At 49.2% G+C, this 24,539-nt stretch overlaps 8 protein-coding genes across 8 annotated transcripts; 4 read left to right on the forward strand and 4 right to left on the reverse strand.

Annotated features, from left to right (window-relative positions):
- Window positions 1-308: 308 nt before the first annotated feature.
- Window positions 309-1,520, forward strand: MIND_00485200 (Elongation of fatty acids protein; the record flags this gene model as incomplete). Its single annotated transcript, XM_037361653.1, has 8 exons — window positions 309-629; window positions 683-773; window positions 819-892; window positions 939-984; window positions 1,035-1,075; window positions 1,125-1,194; window positions 1,246-1,453; window positions 1,505-1,520. The coding sequence occupies 8 exons, from the start codon at window positions 309-311 to the stop codon at window positions 1,518-1,520; spliced, it is 867 nt and encodes a 288-aa protein (XP_037221945.1).
- Window positions 1,521-1,677: 157 nt separating this feature from the next.
- MIND_00485300 (Elongation of fatty acids protein) lies at window positions 1,678-4,796 on the forward strand (the record flags this gene model as incomplete). Its single annotated transcript, XM_037361654.1, has 12 exons — window positions 1,678-1,743; window positions 1,788-1,869; window positions 1,917-2,032; window positions 2,078-2,190; window positions 2,238-2,852; window positions 2,897-2,939; window positions 2,991-3,153; window positions 3,204-3,462; window positions 3,510-3,685; window positions 3,734-3,810; window positions 3,861-3,973; window positions 4,022-4,796. The coding sequence occupies 12 exons, from the start codon at window positions 1,678-1,680 to the stop codon at window positions 4,794-4,796; spliced, it is 2,598 nt and encodes an 865-aa protein (XP_037221946.1).
- On the reverse strand, window positions 4,783-8,048 carry MIND_00485400 (uncharacterized protein; the record flags this gene model as incomplete). Its single annotated transcript, XM_037361655.1, has 11 exons — window positions 8,010-8,048; window positions 7,873-7,963; window positions 7,795-7,825; window positions 7,636-7,744; window positions 7,394-7,587; window positions 7,219-7,348; window positions 7,071-7,172; window positions 6,919-7,024; window positions 6,192-6,869; window positions 4,925-6,141; window positions 4,783-4,875 (listed from the first exon to the last, which is right to left on the reverse strand). The coding sequence occupies exons 1-11, from the start codon at window positions 8,037-8,039 to the stop codon at window positions 4,783-4,785; spliced, it is 2,781 nt and encodes a 926-aa protein (XP_037221947.1). The 5' UTR covers window positions 8,040-8,048.
- Window positions 8,049-8,163: 115 nt separating this feature from the next.
- Window positions 8,164-12,848, reverse strand: MIND_00485500 (uncharacterized protein; the record flags this gene model as incomplete). The annotated part of the gene is made up of 7 exons (XM_037361656.1): window positions 8,164-8,799; window positions 8,850-11,450; window positions 11,499-11,619; window positions 11,669-12,082; window positions 12,138-12,273; window positions 12,321-12,552; window positions 12,603-12,848. The coding sequence occupies 7 exons, from the start codon at window positions 12,846-12,848 to the stop codon at window positions 8,164-8,166; spliced, it is 4,386 nt and encodes a 1,461-aa protein (XP_037221948.1).
- A 1,359-nt stretch (window positions 12,849-14,207) lies between these two features.
- Window positions 14,208-16,103, forward strand: MIND_00485600 (uncharacterized protein; the record flags this gene model as incomplete). Its single annotated transcript, XM_037361657.1, has 6 exons — window positions 14,208-14,884; window positions 14,937-14,969; window positions 15,015-15,291; window positions 15,343-15,453; window positions 15,500-15,870; window positions 15,920-16,103. 6 exons carry the CDS (start codon window positions 14,208-14,210, stop codon window positions 16,101-16,103), a joined length of 1,653 nt encoding a protein of 550 aa, XP_037221949.1.
- On the reverse strand, window positions 16,089-17,439 carry MIND_00485700 (WD-REPEATS-REGION domain-containing protein; the record flags this gene model as incomplete). Its single annotated transcript, XM_037361658.1, has 8 exons — window positions 16,089-16,404; window positions 16,454-16,519; window positions 16,565-16,637; window positions 16,690-16,859; window positions 16,908-16,996; window positions 17,050-17,128; window positions 17,172-17,219; window positions 17,264-17,439. 8 exons carry the CDS (start codon window positions 17,437-17,439, stop codon window positions 16,089-16,091), a joined length of 1,017 nt encoding a protein of 338 aa, XP_037221950.1.
- A 67-nt stretch (window positions 17,440-17,506) lies between these two features.
- Window positions 17,507-18,299, forward strand: MIND_00485800 (uncharacterized protein; the record flags this gene model as incomplete). The annotated part of the gene is made up of 6 exons (XM_037361659.1): window positions 17,507-17,557; window positions 17,606-17,728; window positions 17,781-17,843; window positions 17,892-17,964; window positions 18,015-18,083; window positions 18,136-18,299. The coding sequence occupies 6 exons, from the start codon at window positions 17,507-17,509 to the stop codon at window positions 18,297-18,299; spliced, it is 543 nt and encodes a 180-aa protein (XP_037221951.1).
- A 14-nt stretch (window positions 18,300-18,313) lies between these two features.
- Window positions 18,314-24,229, reverse strand: MIND_00485900 (DNA polymerase; the record flags this gene model as incomplete). Its single annotated transcript, XM_037361660.1, has 30 exons — window positions 18,314-18,552; window positions 18,599-18,843; window positions 18,873-19,049; window positions 19,098-19,122; window positions 19,174-19,229; window positions 19,278-19,328; window positions 19,376-19,503; window positions 19,547-19,772; window positions 19,817-19,890; window positions 19,935-19,968; window positions 20,021-20,085; window positions 20,134-20,187; window positions 20,234-20,361; window positions 20,409-20,529; window positions 20,579-20,616; window positions 20,663-20,750; window positions 20,800-20,867; window positions 20,915-20,979; window positions 21,024-21,170; window positions 21,217-21,703; window positions 21,750-22,065; window positions 22,124-22,421; window positions 22,469-22,522; window positions 22,574-22,627; window positions 22,674-22,769; window positions 22,818-23,709; window positions 23,759-23,878; window positions 23,926-23,980; window positions 24,029-24,151; window positions 24,197-24,229. The coding sequence occupies 30 exons, from the start codon at window positions 24,227-24,229 to the stop codon at window positions 18,314-18,316; spliced, it is 4,557 nt and encodes a 1,518-aa protein (XP_037221952.1).
- Between the last annotated feature and the right edge of the window lie 310 nt (window positions 24,230-24,539).

The raw sequence follows: 24,539 nt of genomic DNA on the forward strand, positions 1-24,539 counted from the left end.
ACTAGAGTTGCTGAAACAAATGCCTCTGGCTGGGGAAGGAGTGCGACTTGTTGAAGGATCAAAAAAGCCATTTATCGTGCTCACGTAGCAGAAAATTTTACATGTACATATAGCATTCGACTGCGGATGACTGCGGAACTCTTTCACGGCTTCATCTTGCTCTCATTCACCTCAAGTACGCTGATACTTGAAAACTCGGGTGTGACATGGTGTGACCCGTGCCCTTTTTCACATGTCACATGCTGCTGATCCTTGTCCACGGATAAAAAACACTTGGGGTTTGATCAGACCTTTCTGGTTTCGCCACCATGCTCGCCGATACTCTGCTCGCTGTCATCCCATACCGCCTACCTCCTCATCTTTATTCGTTCATTCCCAATGAGACGCCGTTGTCGACAACTCCCATCGTCGTTGGTACCCTTCTGGGTTACCTCGTCACCATCTTTGGCATCCAGGCTGCCATGAAAAACCACCCACCACAGAGGCTCAACACACTCTTCCAAATACACAATGTTGTCCTCAGCTCGGGTAGTCTTCTCCTGCTCGCCCTTATGCTTGAGGAAATTGTGCCCATCATGTGGCGCGACGGACTTTTCAATGCCATGTGTCACGCGAATTCATGGACCCCAGTGCGTCCAGCAACTTTATATCCCCCTCCTTCTTCATTCTAAACAATGCACAGCGAATGGAGTTCTACTACATCATCAATTATTACTTCAAATACCTTGAACTGATAGATACCGTTTTTCTTGCATTCAAGAAAAAGCCACTCGGTACGCGATATCATCCTTTCTTTCGATGTCTAAATCGTACTGCAGCTTTCTTACACGTGTTCCACCACTCTGCGACCGCGCTTTTGTGCTATTCACAACTTGTCGGCAAAACTAGCATCGTACGACATGTCCCCCCCTCTGCGAACTCGTTTAATGAGCCTTTAGTCTTGGACCGTCATCACCTTGAATCTAGGTGTCCATGTTATAATGTGTCAGTCTCGTCACCTGCAACGCGCTCTACCTCCGACCTCCTCTTCACAGATTACTACTACTATGCAACCGCGGGGGGTGCCAAAATCTGGGTATGTTGCACATGGAGGATGCTTTACGGCTGACTGACGATATTGGCAGTGGAAAAAGTACCTCACTACGATGCAAATAATCCAGTTTGTAATCGACCTTTTCGTTGTCTACTTTGGGAGTTAGTTGTTCCACCTTTGAACGGCATATCGAACTAAAGAGAATGGATCAGCATACAACCATTACGCGGCTACTTACTACCAAGGCACTCTGCCTTCCATCGCCAACTGCGAGGGTTCGGAAACGGCTGCGTTGTTCGGATGTGGCCTCTTGACATCGTACCTCGGCCTCTTCATCAACTTCTACTTGCAAACCTACAAGAAGAAACCTGCAAAGTCGCATACGAACGGTGTTGCCAACGGACACGCCAATGGGAAAACGTCTGTTCGATTCTTTTCTTGTTTCTTGGTTTGTGTTGACACATCATTCAGAGTCAAAAGCGAGTAGAAAAATAGAGCACACGTAGAGCAAACGGCTAATGTAGCGGCTGGTTAATTTGACTGTTGGCTTTGAGCATTGAAGTTGTGGTGATGTCGACCATCAGACATTATTGTCAAATGCGGATATTAGAACTGTGCCACAATCTTTGCTTGCAACCACCACCATGAGCGAGCACCTGGTTTCGGCGGAAATCTACGTGTCCACCGCAGCTGGGATAGCTCTCCGCAAGGTTATCTTACCATTGAAGATGGTTGTTTGCTTACGTCGAGTTAGCCGCCCATTCCAACAAAACGCAAAACTGATAAACGGGATTCCGTCAGGCAGAATTTGGGATCCGACGACAAGAGGCTCAAGGGTAAGCAACACCAACTTTCCTCTTTTTCAGCCCAACAGGTCCTCCAGAAAAGACGAGCTGGCTTACCCTGGCGCGTGGAGCTTCTGGGGCAGGACAGTGGCGGTCAGCAACTTGCAAGCTTAGCGAAGAAGGCAGCCGATGTCTGCTGAACATTTACGTCGACGTGGGTGAATGAAGCCATCTATTCAACAGTGTTGACGTCTTTCAGGAAACGATACTCTATCAGACACTCTACATCCATCTCTTGAATCACACAGACATTCGTCTTGCCGACCCTTCTCTGTTCTTCCGCAAAGACTGCTTGGGCATATATTCCATCGGGTACGTTGCTTTCACCGAGATCTCTTCGCTGTCCTCATCTGCTTCAGGTCTCAGCGCTGGATGTCGAATACGAATCACGCTGGCGAGCCTGTCTACCTGCAATTCGCGAATTCGGAAACTTGCAGCACCTGGCTTGGTCTTCTCCGGTCTTATGCTGTACCCGAGATTTATGGTCGTCTTCTCTTTCCACAAGACGGCGGTTCCTACCGCATGTGGAGACAAGTCGAACTAACCGTTATCCAAGCAAGAAATCTCGGTAACACGCGTCTTATGGACCTAGGCACTAGTACCAATGCTGCTATCATCAGTGGCAACCCCGAGAATGCCGTGGAGGGAGAAGCAGTCGATTTAATGGACGTCTCGTGTGAAATCCATTTTAACAGCATGCTATGTGGCCGTACAACCCTCAAGAAAGGCATCGGCTCCCCAGACTGGCATGAAAACTTCACGTTCACAGACTTGCCTCCGTTCGATACTCTGGAGGTCCTTGTCTGGAAGGAAAAGAAACTGTTCAAACCGACTTTACTCGGGTCAGTGAGGGTTACACTAGCCAACTTCCGACGAGGAGAGTCTGTTGAAGGATGGTTCCCTGTTCTTCACCAAGGACCTACCGTCAGTGACCTCCAAGTGGGCGATATTCGTTTGAAGATCAGGGTTGACGAGTGAGTGCAATGTTTGGGTTGAGTCCTGTCTTATGTCTTCGCAGAGAAATCATTCTACCTCTTGACGCGTATTCCAAGCTACTCCAGGTCAGTATACCTTTTCGATACTGCGCTTTTATCTCACTAACGTTCTCTTAGACATTCAACACACGCAATTTCCTCGAGTGGATGACCGACTTTGAATCAAAATTCAAGCTCAAGACCATTTCTCACCAACTTATCTCGATCGCAGTGGCAAAGGGCAATCTTATTGCACAAGTGCAGGAGATCGCCGCCCGAGAAGTTGAAGGGACGCCGTCGTGTAAGTCGTCTGTTCCTTCTGCATGAGCCTTGACCGTGAACGCGTATCAGCCCATCAAACTATATTCCGGGGCAACACTATCTTCACCAAAGTCATGGAGGCTTGCATGAATTGGTATGGCAAACCGTTCCTAGAAGCTAGTATTGGTCAAGTCCTGCGGCGACTTTGTGCCGAAAAAGTCGCTATCGAGGTCGATCCCGTTCGGAGTGGAAAGGGCCCCAAGGACATCGAGCGCAGCTTGGATCTACTGATTCATTGGTCACAAGAGTTTTGGAATCAGATCTACTCGGTCAGAACAGAATGTCCAACGTGAGTCAAGTTTCGACAGGTGTTTCTTGATGCTCATTTATTGGTAGTGAAATGCGCCATTTGTTTGAGACCATTCGAAAACTCGTCGAGAAACGATATAGGATCAAAGAAACAAACAATCAGGATAGCCGGGAACTACCATGGCAAAGCGTCTCAGCTTTCTGCTTCCTACGGTTTATTGTGCCTGCTATTCTGCACCCCCACCTGTTTGGATTGTGTCCCGGTCAGTTCGCTTTATTTTCATAAGGCTCTTCTGACCCCAGTGTACTAGGCATGCCGAGTGTCCCAGTTCAACGCAGCCTGACTCTCATCGCAAAGGTGATCCAAAGTCTCGCCAATCTCAACGCGGTAAGTCTCAATCTGAGCACCCTTTATTTATCGACGAACATCACATACAGACGGTCCAAAAAGAAGAGCACATGAGGGGCGTCAAAGATTTTCTCAACGACAGCCGTGCCGGGATGATCGACTATATTCTCGTGGTCTCGAGTCCCAGTCGGATAGCAGAGAGGTTAGTGGATTTTCACCCGTTACTTTGGCAATAACTGATCTCATCAAGCGAAACATATGGGTGGAGCTCGGAAGATCCATCTGAGCGGCATGAACGCCTTGCAGTGGTAAATGCACTCCGCCATCGCACAGCACGCATGCCTGCTCTCAGCCGAGAATCGATTCCAATGCCTCTGATTCCGGACATCCCGAAACAGTTGGCGATCATTACGTCTGCCGTGATCCGGAACTCACGTGACTATCATGCTCGCGCCAAACCCAACGATCCCTCGGACAGGCCGCTGAACGAGTTTTGTTCGCGTTGCTTTGAAGTGGAGGAAGCTGCTCTTCAGCGCGTAAGCCAACTTGCCACACGCATATCTTCAGAGCGGAGGCGAGCTGAGCACTCGCCATCGCTTTCTATGTCTGGCTCGCCTGTTACGTCCGCACCGAGACGGTCTCGTAAATCAACTGGGAGACCCTCGACTGCGCCATCACCCTCAGACCCCACTTATGCCTCACGTCGACAATTGGCTGACCCATCGAGCCCATCACATCCTCCCTCAAACTGGGACGAGAGTCGACTACGGCGCAACCATCTCAAATCACCTTCTACAGACTCTATTCCTTACGCAAAGGCTAACCCTGCGTCAGCTGCTGGCGTCTTAGATACCCCCGGACTCCGACGACAAGAAGAAACGCGGTCTTTTGCGAATGTGGCGTCGATAATATTCTATTCAATACCCTCATTGTTGTTCTTACTAACTGATGACAAATGTTCTGTTGTACACGTATCTGTAATACCTAGCAGCTATCTAATACAACATCGGGCTATGATGGACTAACTTGTAAAGGTTTTGTGACAAGCTTGAGCACCTCTTTAGCAACCTCCTCTGATGTACTTCTGACAGTCACGCGACAAAGCTGCAACAAGATGAGCTGTGGGCCGTCTCAACATCAGAAGAGGACAAACCTTGGCTTCTCGATTAGGTTCTAGGCGTAAAAGACACCCAACCTTGCCTTCGACAGCCATGTTCAGTATACCAGCGGCGACATTGTTATTAGGATTTGGGTCGATTTCTTCGAGCACATTGAGCCGATGGCCAGTAAGCACTTGTCGGTATTTGGGAAGGTCAAGTTGTCCAACAGTGTCCAGTTCGATGGGGAATACTTGTTGGGCCTCGCGTGGGGGTCCCCCAATGATTTTCCATCTTTCAAAAAAGTCGTTGGCCCCAAGTTTGACATGCTCGAAGAACTTGGTTATGACGATGGGAAGGCGGATGGAGAGGGTTTGATGGGAGCCAGCTAGGAAAGACAAACTGAGAACTGGTGGCGTGGTGAACATCTTCTTGCATTCGACTTGTAAGAGTTGCTGCATTTGTGTTCGTGGTGCGATGGTGCTTGGCGGTATTTTCGTGAACGTAACAGATAATGCTTCTGGATCACTGACGTGAATGGACGCAGTGAAGGAAGTCAATGGAGAGGGTATCTTATTGCCGAGGTAGACGGCAAGCTGGCCAATGTGGCCTTGGTATCGTGATTTGACACCGATTTGGATCTGGACATCCTCATAAAGGACGCCCTCAGCATTCCAAGTCAGCTTATCGAACCAACGATCGATGTTTGGCCCGACTGCGACTCGAGGCATGACATCTTCTGAGGGCTCGGGTTGGCTTGGAGTTATTTGGAGCCCTGTCAAGGAACTCATTATGTCTTGTGCTTCAGATGCCGATGAAGAATTGTTGTCAGTCAACGTTTTCTTCTTCGCGGCCTCCCTGTCGAGGTTCATCTCTTTCCCTCCATGGACCCAAGTGCGCTTGTCATTCGTATCACCCTGTTTTTGATTGAGGCGACCCAACAGAGCACTGACTCGAGGAGGGAAAGGCGGCATCTCCTCGCACACATTTTGCAACAATTCGTCATCTTCTGGTCGTTGGGCAAGAGCATAGAACTCGCAGGCCCTTTGCTGGAGCTCGGCATCTAAAACGTGGCGATAGCGCTCAAATATGGTCACTAATTGAGGTTTGATTTCGGGGAAGACGTTGACCCATTTGATGTAAGTGGAAAGGAGTAATGACCGCGTCGCGGCCACACAGTATTGAGACTTGTTATGAAGAACACGAAATTGGTCGATGGGACTATATCCGGGTTCATTGGCAATGAGATGTCCATATTCGCCCAGTATATAGCCTGGAAAGATGTTCAATGCTATTGTGAACTGCAAGTTTGGAGCAACTCACCGCCAACTTTGACCAAGCTCTCGTGATTGGAGGGCTGTTTCAGGTGCTCGAAAACAACCCTGGCGGCATACTCCTGGAGGTCTTCTGTGTTGGTAACGATTTGAACGACCCGATACCAAACTTCGTCTCCAACATGGTCCCCAGCAGAGCTGATTAGCTGAAGGATGGTGTCGATGTACCATTTATAGGACGTAGCGTATTTCTCGGTCAAGATTGCAATTTTGAGGACCATTTCCTCTCGTAACGCGTAATCAGCGACCGCCAAATACCTCAACAGTTCCCCAACAATGAGCTCAGAGTTATCCACGTCGCACATGCTGTACAGTAGGTCGAGTGCCCGTCGTCGAACCGAAATGTCCTTATCTCTCAAGGACAAAATGATGATGTTCTGCTGCTTTTTAATTGGGGCTAGCGAGTCGGCTCGTGCCGCCAGATGAGCCATCGTGTCAAGGCCAAGGTATCGAACATTGGTTTCCTTTGACGAGATGAAACGAGCGAGAAGAACAGCCGCTGTGCCGACCAGAGGTGAATTGGTGTCAATATGAATGGCGAGACTGATAGCTTCGAATAACACGGCATGTTGGGCATTGTTGTGTTGAACGTTGCGAGAAGGTTCGGAGCTGTTGTTCATGATAGTGGTCAGCACCTCGTGAAGAGCCTCTTGGATACTTGGGTCCTCTTAAGCTTCAGTTGGACTCAAAGTTTCATGGCGATGATGACCACTCACCCGGCGGTGGGTAATATTGAAGAAGTCGTAACAGCTTAACCTGTAGCCACGGAGAAGGCACTTTATAATATGCATAGGTGGCTGCATATTCGTGCTCAACTACGAGCTAGAAAATTGTCAGTGGGTGTGAATAGATAAATATGTTGGCGGACCTTGCGCAAGCGATCAACGGCCTTGGTATAGCACACCGCATATGGCGTGAGATGGTCCTGAGCCAAAGCCATGACTAAACTTGTAACACACACAACGACTCCCTAAGAAAGATTCAGTTGCACTAATTGAGGAGGAGAGATCGTCTACCAAGTCCTCATCATCCATGATAGAAATGATACGCAATGCCCATTCAGCCGCCGGAATCACATCAGGATGTTTGCGGTACAGTCGAAGCAACGTCAAGGCGGCTTTCTTCTTCACAAAACTCTGAGACGTGCTGCAATGCGTCAGCGACAGTAATTTATTTCGCCAACATCCTCACGGTGAGATCAGTAGACGATGAACGTCTTCTGCCAGAGCCTCGGCCATTTCACTTCCGCCTACGTTGGCGATGGCGTGTAAAGCGAGGCAGTTGTCGACCTCATTGTTGGAGTCCAAGTCCTTTCGTATCGAGTTGACCACCAAGCGCAGAAAATCGGAGTTTTCGTGCATTAACAATGTTACCGCAAGGTAGCCCTATAGAAAGATGAGATCTTGTGGAGAGAAGAGGAGAGCACGACACACAATTTGTTTCTCGCTATACTTGGGGCTCGAAATCAGATTCACAGCTTCCATATGGCCAACGTCGACTTTATAGCCAAGAATGTAGGTAAAGATGACCTTGGCTACATATCTAAGTGCCCTGTTAGAACGCATTGACGTCGACGAGTGAATTGTACGCACTTCTTCTTTTGGTATCCATCCAAATTGCCGTCTGAAGGCTGGATTAAAGAAAGGAACCTATGCAAGCGCGAGTGTCACCCTTGAATTTCTTGCGAATGTTAGCCATTTCCTTGTTGATTCGCTTTTCCTCTAGTTCGCGCACTCGGGCACTTCGGATGTCGGCAATGAACTAGGGGCTTTCTAAGCCAATGTTTGACCGAGAGTGCATCCCCCACCTGCGTGAGCCCACGCATATTGGACGCCATGGTGGGCGAAACCAAACTGGACTTGACATCACCACGTAAGCCGAATCATGAAATCATCTATAGGTCTCAGTGGTGGTAAATATGGTACTAAAATACAGTGGTGAATTAGCTAGTCGTTTATAGTCTATGAGAAAGGCATAAAGCGCCCGCGGTTAGGTGTTGACGGCCGCGAAAGAGAAATAGGTGTAGCAATGCCGGAGCCAGGCCTTCCATACGGAGTTGCTGGCCTGGAAGATTGTCGAGACTGTGAGCCTCCCCTCTCTTCACTATACTGGTTCAAGATACGAACGATGTCCCGCGTTAACAGGTCGAACTCCTTAATTTCCTCTTTAGAGAGTGAGAGATCTCGAGTTTCATCATCGTCCATCTCCGACTCGGCTTCCTCTTCTCTTGGTAGTATTGGTAGGTGGTTACGGCGAGAACGCCGTCGTGTCATAGAGATTCCCTCGAAAACCCGGAGCATACTTGATTCCATCAGTGTTTTGAGTCGCTGCACGTCGTCCAAAGCATCGACGTTACCGACAATAGGAAGCCAGCCGTCGCATTCAAGTCCACGCTGTGCCACTTCCAGTTTATAGGCTCCAAAGAGCATATAGGTCAAAGGGTCCAACCGTGTTGTGGTGACCAGATTTGTTTGTGGGGTTGAAGATATTGTCGCGTTTTGTCGTTTTTCCATGTAAGCAAAGAGTTGTTTTTCTTCGCGAGTCTCTGACGCTGTGTGTTTCCTATTGTTGACGCTCGATGGGTGGATGAAGACAAGCTGAGAGAAGGATCAAGACACGTGCTTCACGACCAAGAAGAGAAACGAACCTTGTCCTGTGCGGTGCGGAAAGATTTTTCTCCGGTCCGAATCGCAAACTTGGGTTGAGATGCAATGGCTATCAACGCTGCTAATAAAGCTTGCGAGTCACCATTGACGTTGAGCGCAGGCGGGACTTGAACATTCCTTGTCCCAAGCGATCCTGAAGCCATGCCACCAGCGGAAACGTCGATGACACCAGCGCGGAAGAGGGACTGCAGTAAATGAACTTTGATTTTTTGGATCATCAGGAGAGTTGGTTTTGACAAGAAGTTATCCGAGCAGAATCGGTTGGCGGTCATGTACTCCCCCTTGGATTGATACCCCCACCAAATGTTGAAAGCATTCAGTCCAGCAAGGGCATCCGAACGGAACTGCTGACTGGTCCATGACAGTTTTGCCTTTGCAGCCTCCACCTTGAGATGCATCGGCGACATGAAAGCATCTCGGTTCGATAAGATGGCCGCCAAAGTCAAAGCCTGATCGAGGCAGCGGAAGAAACAGCCATAAAGAACAAGACGACCAAGCTGGACATCAACAGGAATCTGGAGAAGTACGCGGCCAAGGGAGGTTAGGTTCTTCTGCGCATCCAATGCCCCGACCATTTTCAAATCTTTCATTGCAGCGGCGACTCGATCTGGCATTGGGGGTTCGATGCAATCAGCTAAAACCTCCTCGACTGACATGCCGGGGAAGTTGAGCGCCTTGACATGCATAACAACATTACTCAAGTCAACTCGCTTCATTTCCACAGTTTGGTAAGCATGCAGGGCTTGTGCATGAGCACTACCCAATAGCCCGTAATATTCGCCGGGACGATGGCGTCCGGCTCGTCCGGCCCGTTGATTCAGATTCGATGTGCCCACCCACGCTGAGACGAGGGATGACATGTGACGCTGAGGGTCGTATCTCTGCTCTTTGATCTTGGCGGTATCCACGACATACACAACATCAGGAATCGTGACGGAGGTTTCCGCGATGTTGGTCGATAGGATAATGCGGCGCACCCCAGTTGGAGGAGGGTCAAATATGACCTGTTGCTCTGCCAACGGAATGCTGGAGTGGAGAAGATGGAGAGAATATTGAGAAGGATCGTTGAAGTCGGCGCCCAAGGGACCGAAGGGGTTTTGCAAAACTTTTTGGACAGCAATAATATCATCCCAACCAGGCAAAAATACGAGGACATGACCAGAGTCGGTGAGTTGGAGAACATGAGCCACAGTAGCTGCCACCAGCTGGGGAGGAAGATCTAGTTCTTCTTCGTGACCGGAAGGGTTTGTCATGGATGTTTCTTTCTCGACATACTTGGCTACAGCGGGTTCTCGCATAATCCAAGACGCAGGGCCCTTCAGGATGGCAGGCATGAAGTCTTCCATAAAATGTTTGGTGACGGGGAATGAGCGACCAGGAACCTCGATGACTGGAGCGGGCCGACCGTGTTCATCAGGGAAGTATTGTTGGAAAAGCGATGGGTCAATCGTAGCACTCATGAGGATGATCTTCAGGGGAATTTTCCGCTTCTTGCGATCCTCCATCATCTGCTTCAACACCACAAGCAGAATGTCCGTGTCAACATCTCGCTCGTGAACTTCGTCTACCACCACGTGGGTGACATCATCCAACGAGCGACCCTCAAAACGATTGTCGCCCGCTAAGCTAGATTGCATCCGTTTGAGAAAAACTCCAGTCGTGCAGAATGTGATGGCGCCATGTTCTTCAGGGAGTTTGGCCTCGAATCGAACTTGGTACCCCACGGATTGACCTAGAGACTCTCCTCGCTCCTTTGCGACTCGGTCGGCGACACTAAGTGCCGCAAGACGGCGTGGCTGGGTACAAACAACATTACACGATGCGCCTTCTCCACGTTCAATAAAACTGTCGAGAATGAGCTGTGGAATTTGGGTAGTTTTTCCTGAGCCAGTCGCTGCCATGCAAATTGTAACTTCGTTTTCGTTGATGTGGGCGAGGACATCCTCTGCTCGGCTATAAACTGGGAGAGATTTCCGCTGGTTCCTTATTGTTTCGAGTCGAGGTTCGCTGAGATAGGCTTCACGTCGTTGTTGGAGCTTGGCTGATTTTTCGGCGAGCATGACTGGATTCGGGAGTCGACGTTCGACACGGGGAGGTGGTTGATAAGATAGGGTAGAACTAGGTATGAGAGATTCATTGGCGACTGCGGGTCGACGCCGATAAAGTTGACTCTGCTTGACATCAGCGCATAAATCGCGAATGTCATCATCGAGTCGATCGCTCATCTCGAAATAGACACTGGGTGCCATGCCTAATGCGGTTCCAGCGTGAGACGCTTCCAGATAGGTTTTCCAAAGGTCATGGTCGCAGCCCTCTAGGTAGGCTGTGACATCCAGATAGCAGGCAACCTGAGCATTCTTCTTGCTCACGGCCTTCCCAATTCCAATTCTGCGCCCTCCAACATCAAGGAAAGCCTCCCATCCGCCCTTTTTCTCCTCAAAAGTGACTTCTGGCTTTGCGAAACCAAATCGACGGCAATAATAGTCCATGAAGGTGCGGGCCTGCTCGTAGGTTGCCGTGGTCGAGTCGGATAAAGTGACACTGGTCGCTACCGCGGGCTTTATCTTGGGAGGGTTGTCCAGCTACCAGAGATGTTGAGCTCAACAAAGGAAAATGACTGAAAGGCGTACAATTCCCATGCGATGTATCTGTAAGGCAGCAGACAGGGCAGCGAGTAGTATTGACTCGGATTTCGTTTGGTTATCACCCACTCCAACAATGGGAGGGTTGGTTTCGATTTTCACTGTTGTTCTACGACGGGTCAAATACTGGAAAATGGATTGTGTGTAGAACAACACACCGCCAGTTTGGGATACCATTCAGCAAACCAGCGACGCTGTCGTATTTCGGCACAGTACCAAGGAGTTGAACGGCAAAGTTGTTGACCGAGTTCCTTGGGGTGTCAACATGTTTGGGAGCGATAGGCTTGGCTGGGGTGTTATATTCATTCAGAATTAGTTGTTTGTCGTGTATTGGTCCTGGATGTAGAGGAAGTTTGGGACCACGGCCAATGCGAGGGGTTTCTTTTCGGGGTCGGCGAGAGGATGAAGAAGGAGGCATTTTTAATGAGGAGGCCGGCTCGACAGAGCCAACGGAGGAGGATGGATCGTTGAGACGGGGTACTTTTCGAGGTCTAACAGCAGTAGATGCTGCCCGCTTTGCTTGCATCAAAGCGCAAGTACCAAGGCGGGACAGCATGTAGAGACAAACAAGTCTAAAAAATTTGAACGACTACATGTCACACTCGCTTTATTTCTACCTATTTCTACATTTGTTCTAATTTCCCCTTCCCAGCACTCTCAATACTTTCAAGATACCTCAAACGGATAGCAGCGTCCTTGACCGTTGGCCAAGCCTCTCGACCAACAGCCTCTTCTAACTCCATAACAGTCTGCGTAATCTTCTCTGTTCGGCGAGTCAACACACGCGTCGAAACCTGAAGATTGACTGACGGGAGTTTATGTCCATAATTTCTGATAGAATTTGGTTGTTGGAGGCCTCTTCGATGCTTTCGCGAGTTTGCATTACATCCATGATGAGTTCGACATCGTCAACCTGGTCAGTCTCCGAAATGGGGAAGCCATTTTGTTCAAGTATATATTCCGCACGTCGCAGCGGATTAGCAAGGGTATTGTAGGCCTCGTTCAACCGTGAGGATAAGCTTTGAGCGATGTCTTGTTTGTTCTACGACTTCTTTCAGAGTCGTTGGTTCCGATTCAAGTCTTCGTACGCACTTGACCCTTAGAAGTCCACGAATCCGGATGGCAAGCTGCTTGAGCTTCTCGGAATCGCCGTTTCAGGAGATTGTGGTCGACAACGAATGGATTAGGACGCGCAGGGAGGGAGAATAGCTCATGGAAGCCGATTGAGGAGGGTATTGGTGAGATCCACCCACACTGATTACATGCTGGTAGCCGTGTCGCTAGCGGGCGAGAGCACGAAGAGCAGCGGGACAAAGACGAAAAGAACCGACGCATCATCATGGTTATGTAGAAAGAAAGTTGTGACGTAGTATGAACCCCTTTCGCTCCTTCCATGACGCTCCAGCTACCAACCACTCGCTATGACCCTCAACTTGAAGCTCAAACTCATCTAAAGTCCTCAAGGACGCGCTTTAATCTTCTCCGTTCCCGCAAACGAAATCCGCCACCCGTTACCCAGCCACTCGACGTCTCTGTCGCCGCATTACCCACTGTTGACTCCGACCCACTCATCGATGTTGACTTCACACCCTACGAATCAGAAGAAGAAGAGTACCGCTGGGTAATACTGTACGAGAATCAACGGGGGGTGCGCTCATACATTGCTCTGTCCACTCAAAGCCCTAATTTCCACCGCCAAAGTCTCAAGTTTTTCTCAACTGCGTATTTCTCCGATTTCTCACTTCTACCCATCGACCCCAGCCCGTTCACGATTCCTGGTGCATCCGGGAGTCGTTCGAAACAACCTGATGTGTCTTTCGCCAACTACCCGCTCCCAGACGGCTCATGGCAGTGGCAGTCGCCTTGGATGGTCGACATGCGCGACGGAGACATGCAACCTGACGGATTTCAATATAACTGGTATTTCCGTAAACACCATTGGCATCCCGAAGCAGGACCCTTTAGTTGGGTTAGACGTCGAAAATGGCTTCGGCTGATGGTCCGTCCTGCAAAGGGCAGAGACCAGGACCTCGTCAAGTCCCCCGAAAACTCCAGTCCCAATACCCCTCAGACATCCATTGACCCACGCAGTCGCATTTCCGTCGCATCATCACTCCATACTTCTGTTCTTGGCTCTCTTTCTGAAGAAGAGATGAACCTGGAGGATTCCCTGATCCAAATATGGCTGGACATGGACGCCGAGCAAAATTACGAGAAATATCGTAGGATAAGCAAGTCTGCCAGAACCGATGGTCGCCTGCTCGAGTTGTGGCAGCAATGGCTTGGCCTTCCAGAGCCTCAGCCTCCCAAGGACAAAAAGAGGCAGTGGACCGAGGATGAAGACGCTGCGTTTCTGGAAATACCTCCAACGGAACCTCGGTCGTCAACACTACCAGCTCCTCCCATCGACAATATTTTGCCTACTCTTCAAAGTCATGCAAGTATCGTTTTCTCGACCACGTCTTTCACGGTTGACGAATGTGCCTAGGGCGAGAAGATTCTCCAATCATTTGTATACCCTGAATCGCGGACACGGTTCCGACAAATGCTGGAAACAGTGGGAGTGGACGGGTTATCTTTGGGAACGCAGATCGAATTCTGGAGTTACACTTAATTACGTAATTGACTTTTTCACATGTTCGGTCTTTGCACAACTCTGTAGACGACCATTACGACGCGGCATCCAATCTAACGCGAATGCCGCCCAGGGAAACGGGGCAAGGCAGACTGCTGTCGGAACACATCGAAAGACTAGTTTCTCTAGTTCCCCAAAATGCAGCACATCCATTGCAAGTTTCTATCCGTACCTATTCGCTGGCGGCATTCCTCTCCCTTTTCCCTTCCCTTCTGCCATTCCTTACCAACTCCTCGAAAAAGCCGCTCAAGCACGTGTTATACCGCGAACTTCATTACACTGGCTTCGCGTTTGCTGTCACAACGGCAGTCGGTGGAGGGTCATTCTTGAGAGAAGCGTGGAGGACATTAGATGAAACGTCATCCGACAGAGTAGAATTCACCAAACTGAAGCAATGGGTTTCTTCGAAACTCTCCGCCGCTCAAAAGACATTCATATCCAACGTCGTTTCATCGACAGTGGGTCTACTTCTACTCCAGGCCGGTCGACGTCGCTCTACGAGGGTCAAATCCTCTTCCCATGACGAATCTGCATCGCGGACGCTTGATCTAACTCTTCTCTTACTTGTCCGCGCACTGGATGCTGGGGTTCAGTCATTCGTTGCTCGCCGATCTGGGAGTCGGAGAGAAAGTGACGCCAAACCCGCCCTCCTTTCCCCTCAACACTTGGCGGCCATTGCGAAGCGCGCTTCTATGCGAATGCAAATCGATTCGCTAGTCTTTTGGGCTTGCAGCGCAAGGTCCGATGACCTTCTTTTCCGTTCAAGTTGTCTAAACTCAACCTCACTCAAGGATTATGTGGTGTTTTTTCTACGAACCGGAGAGGTATGCACTGCATTGTCTTGTTCGTCGAACTCATTATGGTTTCAGACTACCTCGCTCATACGTCAAGTGGATTAACGCGCTTGCTGGAGTCGACCCTCGTCTGCTGGAGGCACTTCGCGGTCTCCGTTCTCGGACTTGGTCATATCGGAAAGGTGTTTCCCATAAACCCGATCTACTTACCTCCTATGCCCGTGATTTGGGATACCCGTCTGTCTGGGGTGACCCATCTCATCTGCCGGCTTATGGAGGAGCTCAGGCCAACGATGCATGGAAGCGTCTTGGTATTAGCAATCGCGTTGGAATCGGCGGCATTCCATGTGAGGTATGCTACTTCCCTGCTTTCGCTATTATCAAGTCGACAAAACTTCTCCAGATGGTTCACGGGCATGTTGGGTCAAATCTAGGCCTCGAAGCCAGTTGCACCGCCAATGCCTCCCTGCGTGGAGTTAAAGCCTTTTTTGAAGCAGTCGCGATATACCTTCCCGTTAGTCAAACGGCTTGTGATTCCTGGTTCCGCTCATTTATCACAGGTACAATTTCTCCCAATCCTTTTGAGTCGACCACGTGCTCTTCTTGATCCCAAGCGGATTCTTCAGTCGCTCTTTGGTGCTCTACGAAGTGCCATGTTCCTCAGCACCTTCCTGAGTAGCTTTTGGTTCAGTGTTTGCGTTACGCGGACATTAGTGGTCGCTCGCATGCTCCCATCGGTCTCCCACGACTTCTGGGACTCTGAACTGGGTTGCATCCTGGCCGGGTGCATGGTATGTGGTAGCAGCATTTGGATCGAAAACGGGCGCAGAAGAGGAGAGATGGCTCTCTATGTGCTACCCAAAGCTTTGAGAGCGTGGTTGCCTCGAAGATGGATCCGCAGCCAGAGCTGGAAGTTGCAATTGGCAGAACGGTATGCAAAGTGAACCATGATAACAACCAAGTTTTTAACGTGGTCTTAGGCTCACATTCATCCTTTCTCTTTCCTCGTTGATGACTGCGGCCAGCCATTATCCTCACGTTCTTCGTGGCTTGTCACGATGGGGTCTGCGTTTCATCGTTCGGGGGCCCGATGTAATTCTTTGGCGAAACAGTAATGTTCGGACGCGTTCCGAGGAGAGTAATAGTGTATCACCCAGACCATAAATGTAGAGTATGATCATAGAAAGAGCAACTAGCTATCATCGTCTCTCCTTGGTCAGCAGCAAACGACCAGTCAACTCCATAGGCCAACGAGGAATGCTGATCAAAGCGTTTGATGACTTGACCACTTTCACCAGCCAGACGGACTACTTTGAACCCATCGTGCATGCAGGCAACGAGAAGGTCGTCTTTCCGACTTGACGATGGATGCCATTTGACTCGCCAGGCGCCACCGCCAACATCGACCTGGGCAAATGGAGCAAGCAGTTTGCGTTTGTCAAACACCCGGACTGTGTTGTCATAACTGGAAGGCGATAAAACTTCCAAACGAAATGCACCACAGAAAGACGAGCCTTCCGACAGCCAGGATGTGTTCGGCATGGGGATTGCTCTGAATGGTTGTAACACCTGCCTCGAATCTACCAAGGGGTCAAATGAACACACAAATTCCAATCACCAAAAACCTTTTGTTCGTGCGAACTGGGCTCGTAAAACCTTGTCTTACATCCCATATCTTCAGAATCATATCATCACCACCTATTAAACGCTCAACGCGTAGCCCACACTGAGAAATAGTTCCGAGTCCCACCGGAAAATATTGAATTCATGTCCCAGTAATCCCAAGCAGCAATCCATGGCTCAAAATCATGCGCATGCCAGGTGTCCAGGATCCGTAAGCCAGAGCTGGACCCTTGGTCGTCTAGCCGAAGAAGACAAAGAGACCCATTGGAGAGAGAGACGACGAGAGAGGTGTCAGGGCTGCGGGTGTTAAGGGTGCATATCCTCTTTGCCGGCATCCCACATCACCTCGTATTACGACGGTTTGACCAATCCAACGACAAACAAAGGACATCGGAGGGTGCACAGGCTACAGAGGAATGGCTTTGCAGTTGCGACTGACGGCAGAGAATTCAGCTCAAGTTGAGGGAGCGTGTTTGGATGGAGCCACCTCTTGCAATTCGTGAAGGGAGATGTTCCCTTCTGAGTCTGCGATCGCCAGCAGTGGTGCGTCTGAAGGGTGATGGCGCCTACAAGGTTCTAGAGGACAGGAAACCGAAAGTCATCACCAACCATTTCATATCTGGGACTGCGGGCAAGTCAATTCCTTGCAATTTGTTTCTACCAGAAGTCAGGATTTGAGGAAATGAATAGAGGACGCGTACACTTTGTGATCTTGGTCGATGCGAAATAGAAGACATTGGCCAGTTCGCTTTTGAGTGGGTCCATGGGGAGCGGAGGCATCGAGGTAGTATGTTCCGCAAACGAAAATGTTATCAGCCGTTGGATGCGGACAGAACTCAACCGAATCAGCGGGAAAGATTGTGTCGAACGCGTCCATAGGAGAAGATGCCGTGACCGTGAGAAACCCACACTCTTCTCTCAGGACGCGTTAACGGCTCAGCGCCATGGACTACGTTCAGAACCTCGACCCGTCCAAGCTTCTGCTTGGGCTCACAGTAAGAAGTCTATTTCCCAGAACTTTCTCTGCTGAACATATCATATAGGCACTTTCATTCGTTACTTCTCCATTCCAAGCCCCGCCATATAACCTTCCTATCATGCTCTTTGGGTCGTTGGCCCAGCAGCAAGATGCCAATATGAACTCGGACAATCAAGCTTCTCAGACCGTATGCCGTTGACTACACGTCTCTGGATGCTGACGCAAAGTCTGCAAACTAGTTTGCTGGACTGTTGGGGGGCTCTATCGTCTTCGACATCATCTGGATGACGAGCAACTCGCAGGTGCGCTACTCTCTCTAGCGAGGTAGCCTTGTGGTAACAGGATAACAGAATGTGTTTATTCGACTATTGACCGTATTGCAACTTTTGCTCAAGGTGCCCACTTTCTTTGCTTTTGGACTTGGTGAGCCAACCTCGGATTGCTCATATTCATATGCTTATTGGTCTCCTTAGCTCTTCGTCAACGAGGTGGACAATTCTCTGGCTTGAATATTCGTGGAGGAGATCTGGGTGGAGCAACTGGTGAGCTTCTGCAAACTTTTGGACACTATTTCTCAAACAATGCTGCTCTTAGTTTGGGACAGCATGCCTGGTAGTTTTGGCGCAGTGGGCAACGGTTATCAGAACCTGGACGAGGAAAGACCACCACGAGCTGCGCCGTCAATGCCCACTGCGCATCCAGCACCACCACCGTCACAGCCTCCAGCAGCTACCACGGCTCCGTATCAGACTGTGTGATTATTCTTGGTAAATTATTCAAAAGTGACATTCTGTATGGCCTCGAGAAAATCTAGGCGTGCTTCTGCTTTCTTTCTCGCGTAAAACCACGAACAGTCCAACGAGTCGCACTCAATTGGTTCTCCCAACGGCGTCCTTGAACAGGAAGCGCAAATCCGCGCAATGTCCAATAGGCGAGCTTCACCTCTCCGTATCTTGGTCAGGACCTGTGGCATAGCCACCTCTGGATTTTGCCAACACTCGTCGCATATGTCTTGACCCGTCGTCAGCTTCAACAGAGCCACAAATATTCCCCTTACCATCATCCGACGGGGCCTCGCATGCCAGACATTGAGTCCGGTAAAAATTCTCGTCGATGAGCTGGTTGGTATAATCGGGTCTGGGTTTTGCCTTGGTTGGTGACATAGCAGCTTCCGTGTAGACGTAAGCTTTGGGCATGTCTTCGTACCATTTCCGAACATCGGCGCCTGCTAAGCTCAGAATCCTATCCAGCGGCGGTATCAATACTCTGGAAATATAGTACTCGCCATCCAGACGGAGGTTTCTGGGTCATGTCAACGCCTCGCGCAAGACAGATTTTGGGCTTGCCTATTGTTGATGACCTCTTGGGGCGTATAAGCTCTGTCGACTAGTCGTCCTGGTCCATGACAAATCACATATCGGACACGTTCTTTGTATTGGGTTTCTCCTCGTCCTGTCAAAGCTTCTCGGGCTGCAACAACTGCACCAGGAGGTGGAGGAGCTTTGTCACTGCGTTTAGATAAGTGCTCGTAGTCGTTCTATCATGAATTTATGAACCTGTAGCCTCCCAAACGAACTTCTTCTGCGTGACTTTCAGTCAATCTTTCCGCTTGGATCAAGGAGGAATACTGACTGGCAAAAATAAAGTCCTCGATGGTGACTTTACCCTCAAGAATCCTTTGCCATGATCTCTAAGTCTATAAGCGCTCGAGAAGAGTACGAGTAGTTGGTGAATACCTGACGCAATAATCTTTAATTTTGCTCAAATCTTGGGTGCGAAATAGCATGCTACAAGCCTCATTAGCCGCTATCATAGAGTTTTGAGACAAAGTTACTGCAGGACGGCTTCCGTCATTTTTTTCTGTGCGGGAACACCATCGCGGCGGACCGTCTCGATACCTTTAGCATCAAATATCGGCTGCACATCATCAGGTTGATCATATCGGTAGCCAACATAACGTTTCTGTCGAGTTTGGAAAGCGGTCAAGAGTGGTGACAGAACGAACCTTCGCTAGCAGAACACTGGGAAGGTAGACCTTTGGAAAGAGTAAGTGGGGAGAAGAACGGGTGATCGCAACATGCCTTTTCGAACTTGAGTTTGACAGGAGCCGGATTCCTATTGGATATTCAGAAACGAACGCGTATAATTGCCTAACCCACATAGAAGTAATTCGTTCTGACATCTCATATCCGATGCGGAATGCTTGGTCTTTGGTCTTGCCTGGGAGATGACTACAAAACGTGAAGAAATTGACCCGACACCAGATAGGACTAACACAAAGACCGAGTCCGTGTCGCCGTAAACCACCTCCGCACCCCATCGCTGCTCCGAGTTGATCACAGAAATTGCCTGCAGATGTTGGCTGATTGAACGACATTGAGCAGCAGAGGAACCTTTTCTAGGGTTTCCCGTCCACTTTGTACGATGCTAAAACAAATCAGTCAAGCATACTATATGCCTGCCAAATCCAACAGTTTACCTGTCAGCTATCTCAACAGCTGGCATGCGTCCAGAGAACGTTGCACTAGTGTATCCATACGTGACCTATTTGGGAGCATTACTAGACGACGATGAATGTCCAAGAACACTTACGTTAGCGATGTACTTGAGTCCAAGCTGACGAGCGTCAAGGACTTTTTTTAGCGCCTAGATTTGGATTATAGTTACCCGTCAAGGAGAAGAGAAGACAAACTTTGTCGCTCCCGGCCCCTTTCATGGCATGTTTAACCATAACGCGGGTGTCGAGGAGTTCTGTGAGCATCCGGCCCAAAAGCCCCTTGCGAACCTCGGGCTTCACAAACATCATTCCTGTTGGGCTGACTACAAGAACATGATCAAACGACAGCGAAGCACGAATAAGGACACACCAGTTATATGGTCATACAATGACTCGACAAGACCCGGACTGAGTTTGAGGTCTGGGTCAACTCCAAACTTTTGACGTCCCTGGAATTCTTTGATTCGACCCACAAAGGTTGAATAGCAATACTATTCACGAAGATAAGATAAGATACCTGATAAGATGAGATAGACCCACATTCTCAGCAATCATGATTGATGGGTACAATGACTGGACTAAACTGCATATCAGTCGTCTCCGGCATGATTTTTGGATGCTCACAGTCCAGGACAAGCACTGGGTTGGTATAGAACGTTGATTGTGGCTCGAGAATGAGTGGCATTGCCTCAGCTGCATTCTGTCTTCCAACCTGTCCACAGCATGTTCACCAACAGGCCACAAACTTGTAGAAAACACACATCATCTTTGCTTGGAGAGAGAAGCATAAAGTTCTCCGGCTTCGCAATTCGGAACATGAAACTCTCCACTAGATATACGACACTCAGCGTCGAAAACAAGAATCATGTCACGTACCCTTGAATTGAGAGCCACGACTGAGCACAGAGAACCATTCCACTCCAAACACTCGAGCAAATTCGCTTGTCCAATTGAGCTTCGTTAATCAGGTGCTTAAATAACTCACGCTGTTTTCGTTACGACTTCGGTTTTCTCCAAGATATCGAGGTTGATCTCGCAACGTTGGGCTAGTTGAGAGTAGACACGGGTTCTACGTTCTGGTGAAGGATCTCCGAGCCAGCGTTTCATTGTGAGTTGGTTGAAGTGGGGAATACTATTGGTATTGTCAGCACAATTGGAGCTTTATTGAGTCTACATACCGTCTACCAAGACAATGAAACGCGACATTCTCGAAGGTGTAGGCATTGAGCGTGATTTCTGATCTCATAACACGCCAGAGGTTCAATACATGACGTCCAGAAACCTTGAATGACGAATTTTGCCTCGAAGACCATTGGTCATTGTTTCCAGATCGTTCAGTTTGGTTCAAGGTTCGCGAAATCAGGGAGACCAAGCTGAGCTCCAACACACGACTGCGTTCATCAAGATACCCCCAAGAAGAGTCTTGGACTTCCCATCCCACCAGAATGTCAGGATCGCGGTCGAGAATTGTGTCAATTATCGCGTTGATAAGTTCCAGCTCAGTGGAAACACCTTGAACTTCGCGCCGCCCCAGGGAAGGTGCCTGGTGTGTACCACGAGTAAATATGACTTTCGAAAAGGTATCACTTGCATCTCCGTCTCGAAACGCGATACTCGCCGCAACAATCGGGTCTCGGGCCGGAACGGGGATATTCTCACACGAAACTGTCAATCATTAGATAAGATTCGCAAGGTGAAGCAGCTGCTGAACCAAATATTTCCAGCGAGAGGACAGACATGCTTGGTGTGCCACGAACAGATGTTGCACCATCGAGCGGCATACTCTTCAGCCCATAGATGTTTTTGAGGGATGGACCTTCGATCTGTTGCTCATCGGTAAAAAAAAACTTCAACGGTGAGATGACCAGTACTCCCCTGAGACTGGCGCTGTCCCAAGCTTCCAATAGCTCGCAGCGCAGAGCCTTCTTGTAGGAGCCATTTTTTGGTTTGACGAGCACTCGGAGGGCTTCCAGCGTACTCCCAACCGCTTGAGACAGGCAGATTTGAAGAATGCAATAGTGGATTTTCTGTTTCATTGTGGACCCAGTCCGTTAAGGACACCAGAGAATTGGGATTCCCCAAAACATGATACGTCAGTCCGCCATATATTCTGGGTCGCTGAACATCGTTATCGTTGCTGTAGTGCGGACGCTGGTATACTTTGCTAGCGACCTGGTACGTATCGAGAGTCGTAAGCAGCCTTTGAGTTGTGGGCGGTGCGGGCGAGTATTCAAAACAGTTTTTACCGATCGGCTTTGGTTTGGTTTTTATCGTCATGGCGTTGTGTGACACCAAATAAGCTACGGAGCCCCCGATGAGGTCGACATCGAGGCGGCGTCGTTTGGAAGGAGGATGAAGCGGTGAGTATTCAGAATTGTAGTCACTGAAGATGATTCAGTTCATGCGAAAAAGCCAGTGTCATCCCCCTACCTGGCTGCTGACGCGGGAGATGTTCCGATAATCTGTCTATCCGGAGCCCGTGAACTGCGTTGACATAAGAGAGAGATAATTTGTTTTCACGGAGTAAGAGCTCACCGAGTCGGTGTAGTAGGTTCATCAAAGTCTATGTATTCATCCAAATTGGGAGGACTAAGTGTTGTTAACGTGTGAAACATACGGTATCGCGTAAATTCACCTAGATAGCACCAACCCTCCTTCGGAAAAGGCACCCGATCGATTTTGGTTTAGCTCGTCTTCATCTTCGTTGAAAGGGTCTGTAGAACTTGCTGGACTGTCTAAAGATTAGAATTTTAGAGGATGGAGTAAATAAATCAAGTACGATGAAGCTTCTTCAGCGTCTGCAACCTCCTCTTCATCGAATTCGGCTTCTTCCCCCTCTTCTAGGTCTGGTTCTGGTGAGTCCCCGCGTTCTAAATCTTTCTCGAGTGCCGCCTCATCTGCGACAAGTCGGGTGATTTGCTCAGCTGTCATACTCATCTCAGTTTCAACTTCGTCATATTCGGCATTTGATTCAAAGCCGGCGAGTTGAGAATTTCGATGGGTCTGCCGCCATAGAGCTTCAACACTACTAAAGACGGTCAACGCCCAGTCTTCCCAAGCATGCTGAAGCACTGTAAGAGGTTCGAGCATTCTTTCCCTCTCGATTCGATGCCTAATTTCTTCCCACCACCTTAGTTCTGATACCCATTCACCGCGGGGTGTTCGAGCAGAGTCGCTTGGGTCGACGGGTATATCCGGAGTAGGATCCAGACCGCGCGCACGACGGCGCTTACGTTCGTCCTCCCAGAGTTCGCGTACACCAAGCACAAGTGGCTCTGGAGGAAGAGGAGGGGCTGGAATTTGGAGCTTGTGATGCAGGTTGCGGGAGACAATACGTTGACGATTCAAGATCTGGAAGGCAGTGGCATCAAATTCGAGTGGCATATTGGTAGCACGATAGAGGGAAGATATTCCAATGGGAGAGGTTTGTCTGCCGTCATCTTCGCCACGCTTCAAAACCTCGCCAAGTTCAAGCCACCCACATCCTTCGAGACCAAAGTCAACCATAAATTGTAGAGGGAAGTTTATGTGACTCTCGAATATACGGAACCGAGTGGAAAGAACGAGCCCCGAGCGAAGAATAGTGACGGCCCGATTCAGCAACCCAGGATTAAGGAGGTAAATTTTCAGAAAGGGCTTGTAAGACGAGTGAAAGCCATAGAAGGGCACTCCTTGTACAACTGTCAGCCCAGTTGACAGAACTGAACTTTTAACACGCACCTTTGACCAATATTATGGCACGGATGTAGGCCTGTTTCTGAGCAACGTTAAGGTCTTTCTTAAACGAAAGAGCAATTGCGAGATTGAGGGATTTTGTTAGCTTCGTGATGTAACGATTGACTGAGGGGTACATCTAAGCTGAGAGGCAAAGCAAACGAAAGGCGAACCTTTTCGAGGACTCTTGAGTGAGTCAATATATTCGACATAGAAATAAGGATAAACCTGTCATTGGGGTAAGCTAGACACAGGTTATAGTATGGCTGGCATTACTTGATGGATATGGACACAACACTTTTGGCCGAGAGAAGATGGTCCGAATATTCGGATAACGGGTACAGCAGAGAAATTGTCTGCATCGTCGAGTGCGCTGGGTGGTGCAAGATAATGATCAATCTACTGATCGTGAGCGTACTGGTAAAAGGCATAGAGAAACAAGACATTATTAATTTGGACTTGCATTACGCAAGTCATTCGTCCATGGGTCCCAAAAAGTCAACAGAGGATGGTGGTAGAAGCAAAGCGCGTTTGATGACATGTGATCGTGTCACACTTCTAGTAATTCATACCCTCTACAGAGCTCTTTACAGACTTGTTTTATTGGTGATCTTCTTATCACTGAACGTCCACTCACTGATGCCGACGTGCATTATGAATCACAGATATCGTCTGTTTCCCGACCCAGCTAAGTCCTGGCGCGATAGACGCAAAACCACGGACATGGCCCGGTTCACAACAGACAAACCGCTCCCAACCTCCCTTCTCCATGTCGCCTATTTTAGCT

This window comes from Mycena indigotica (assembly GCF_014461135.1).
Source record: "Mycena indigotica strain 171206Taipei chromosome Unknown Mind.scaff0004, whole genome shotgun sequence".
Classification (NCBI taxonomy): domain Eukaryota; kingdom Fungi; phylum Basidiomycota; class Agaricomycetes; order Agaricales; family Mycenaceae; genus Mycena; species Mycena indigotica.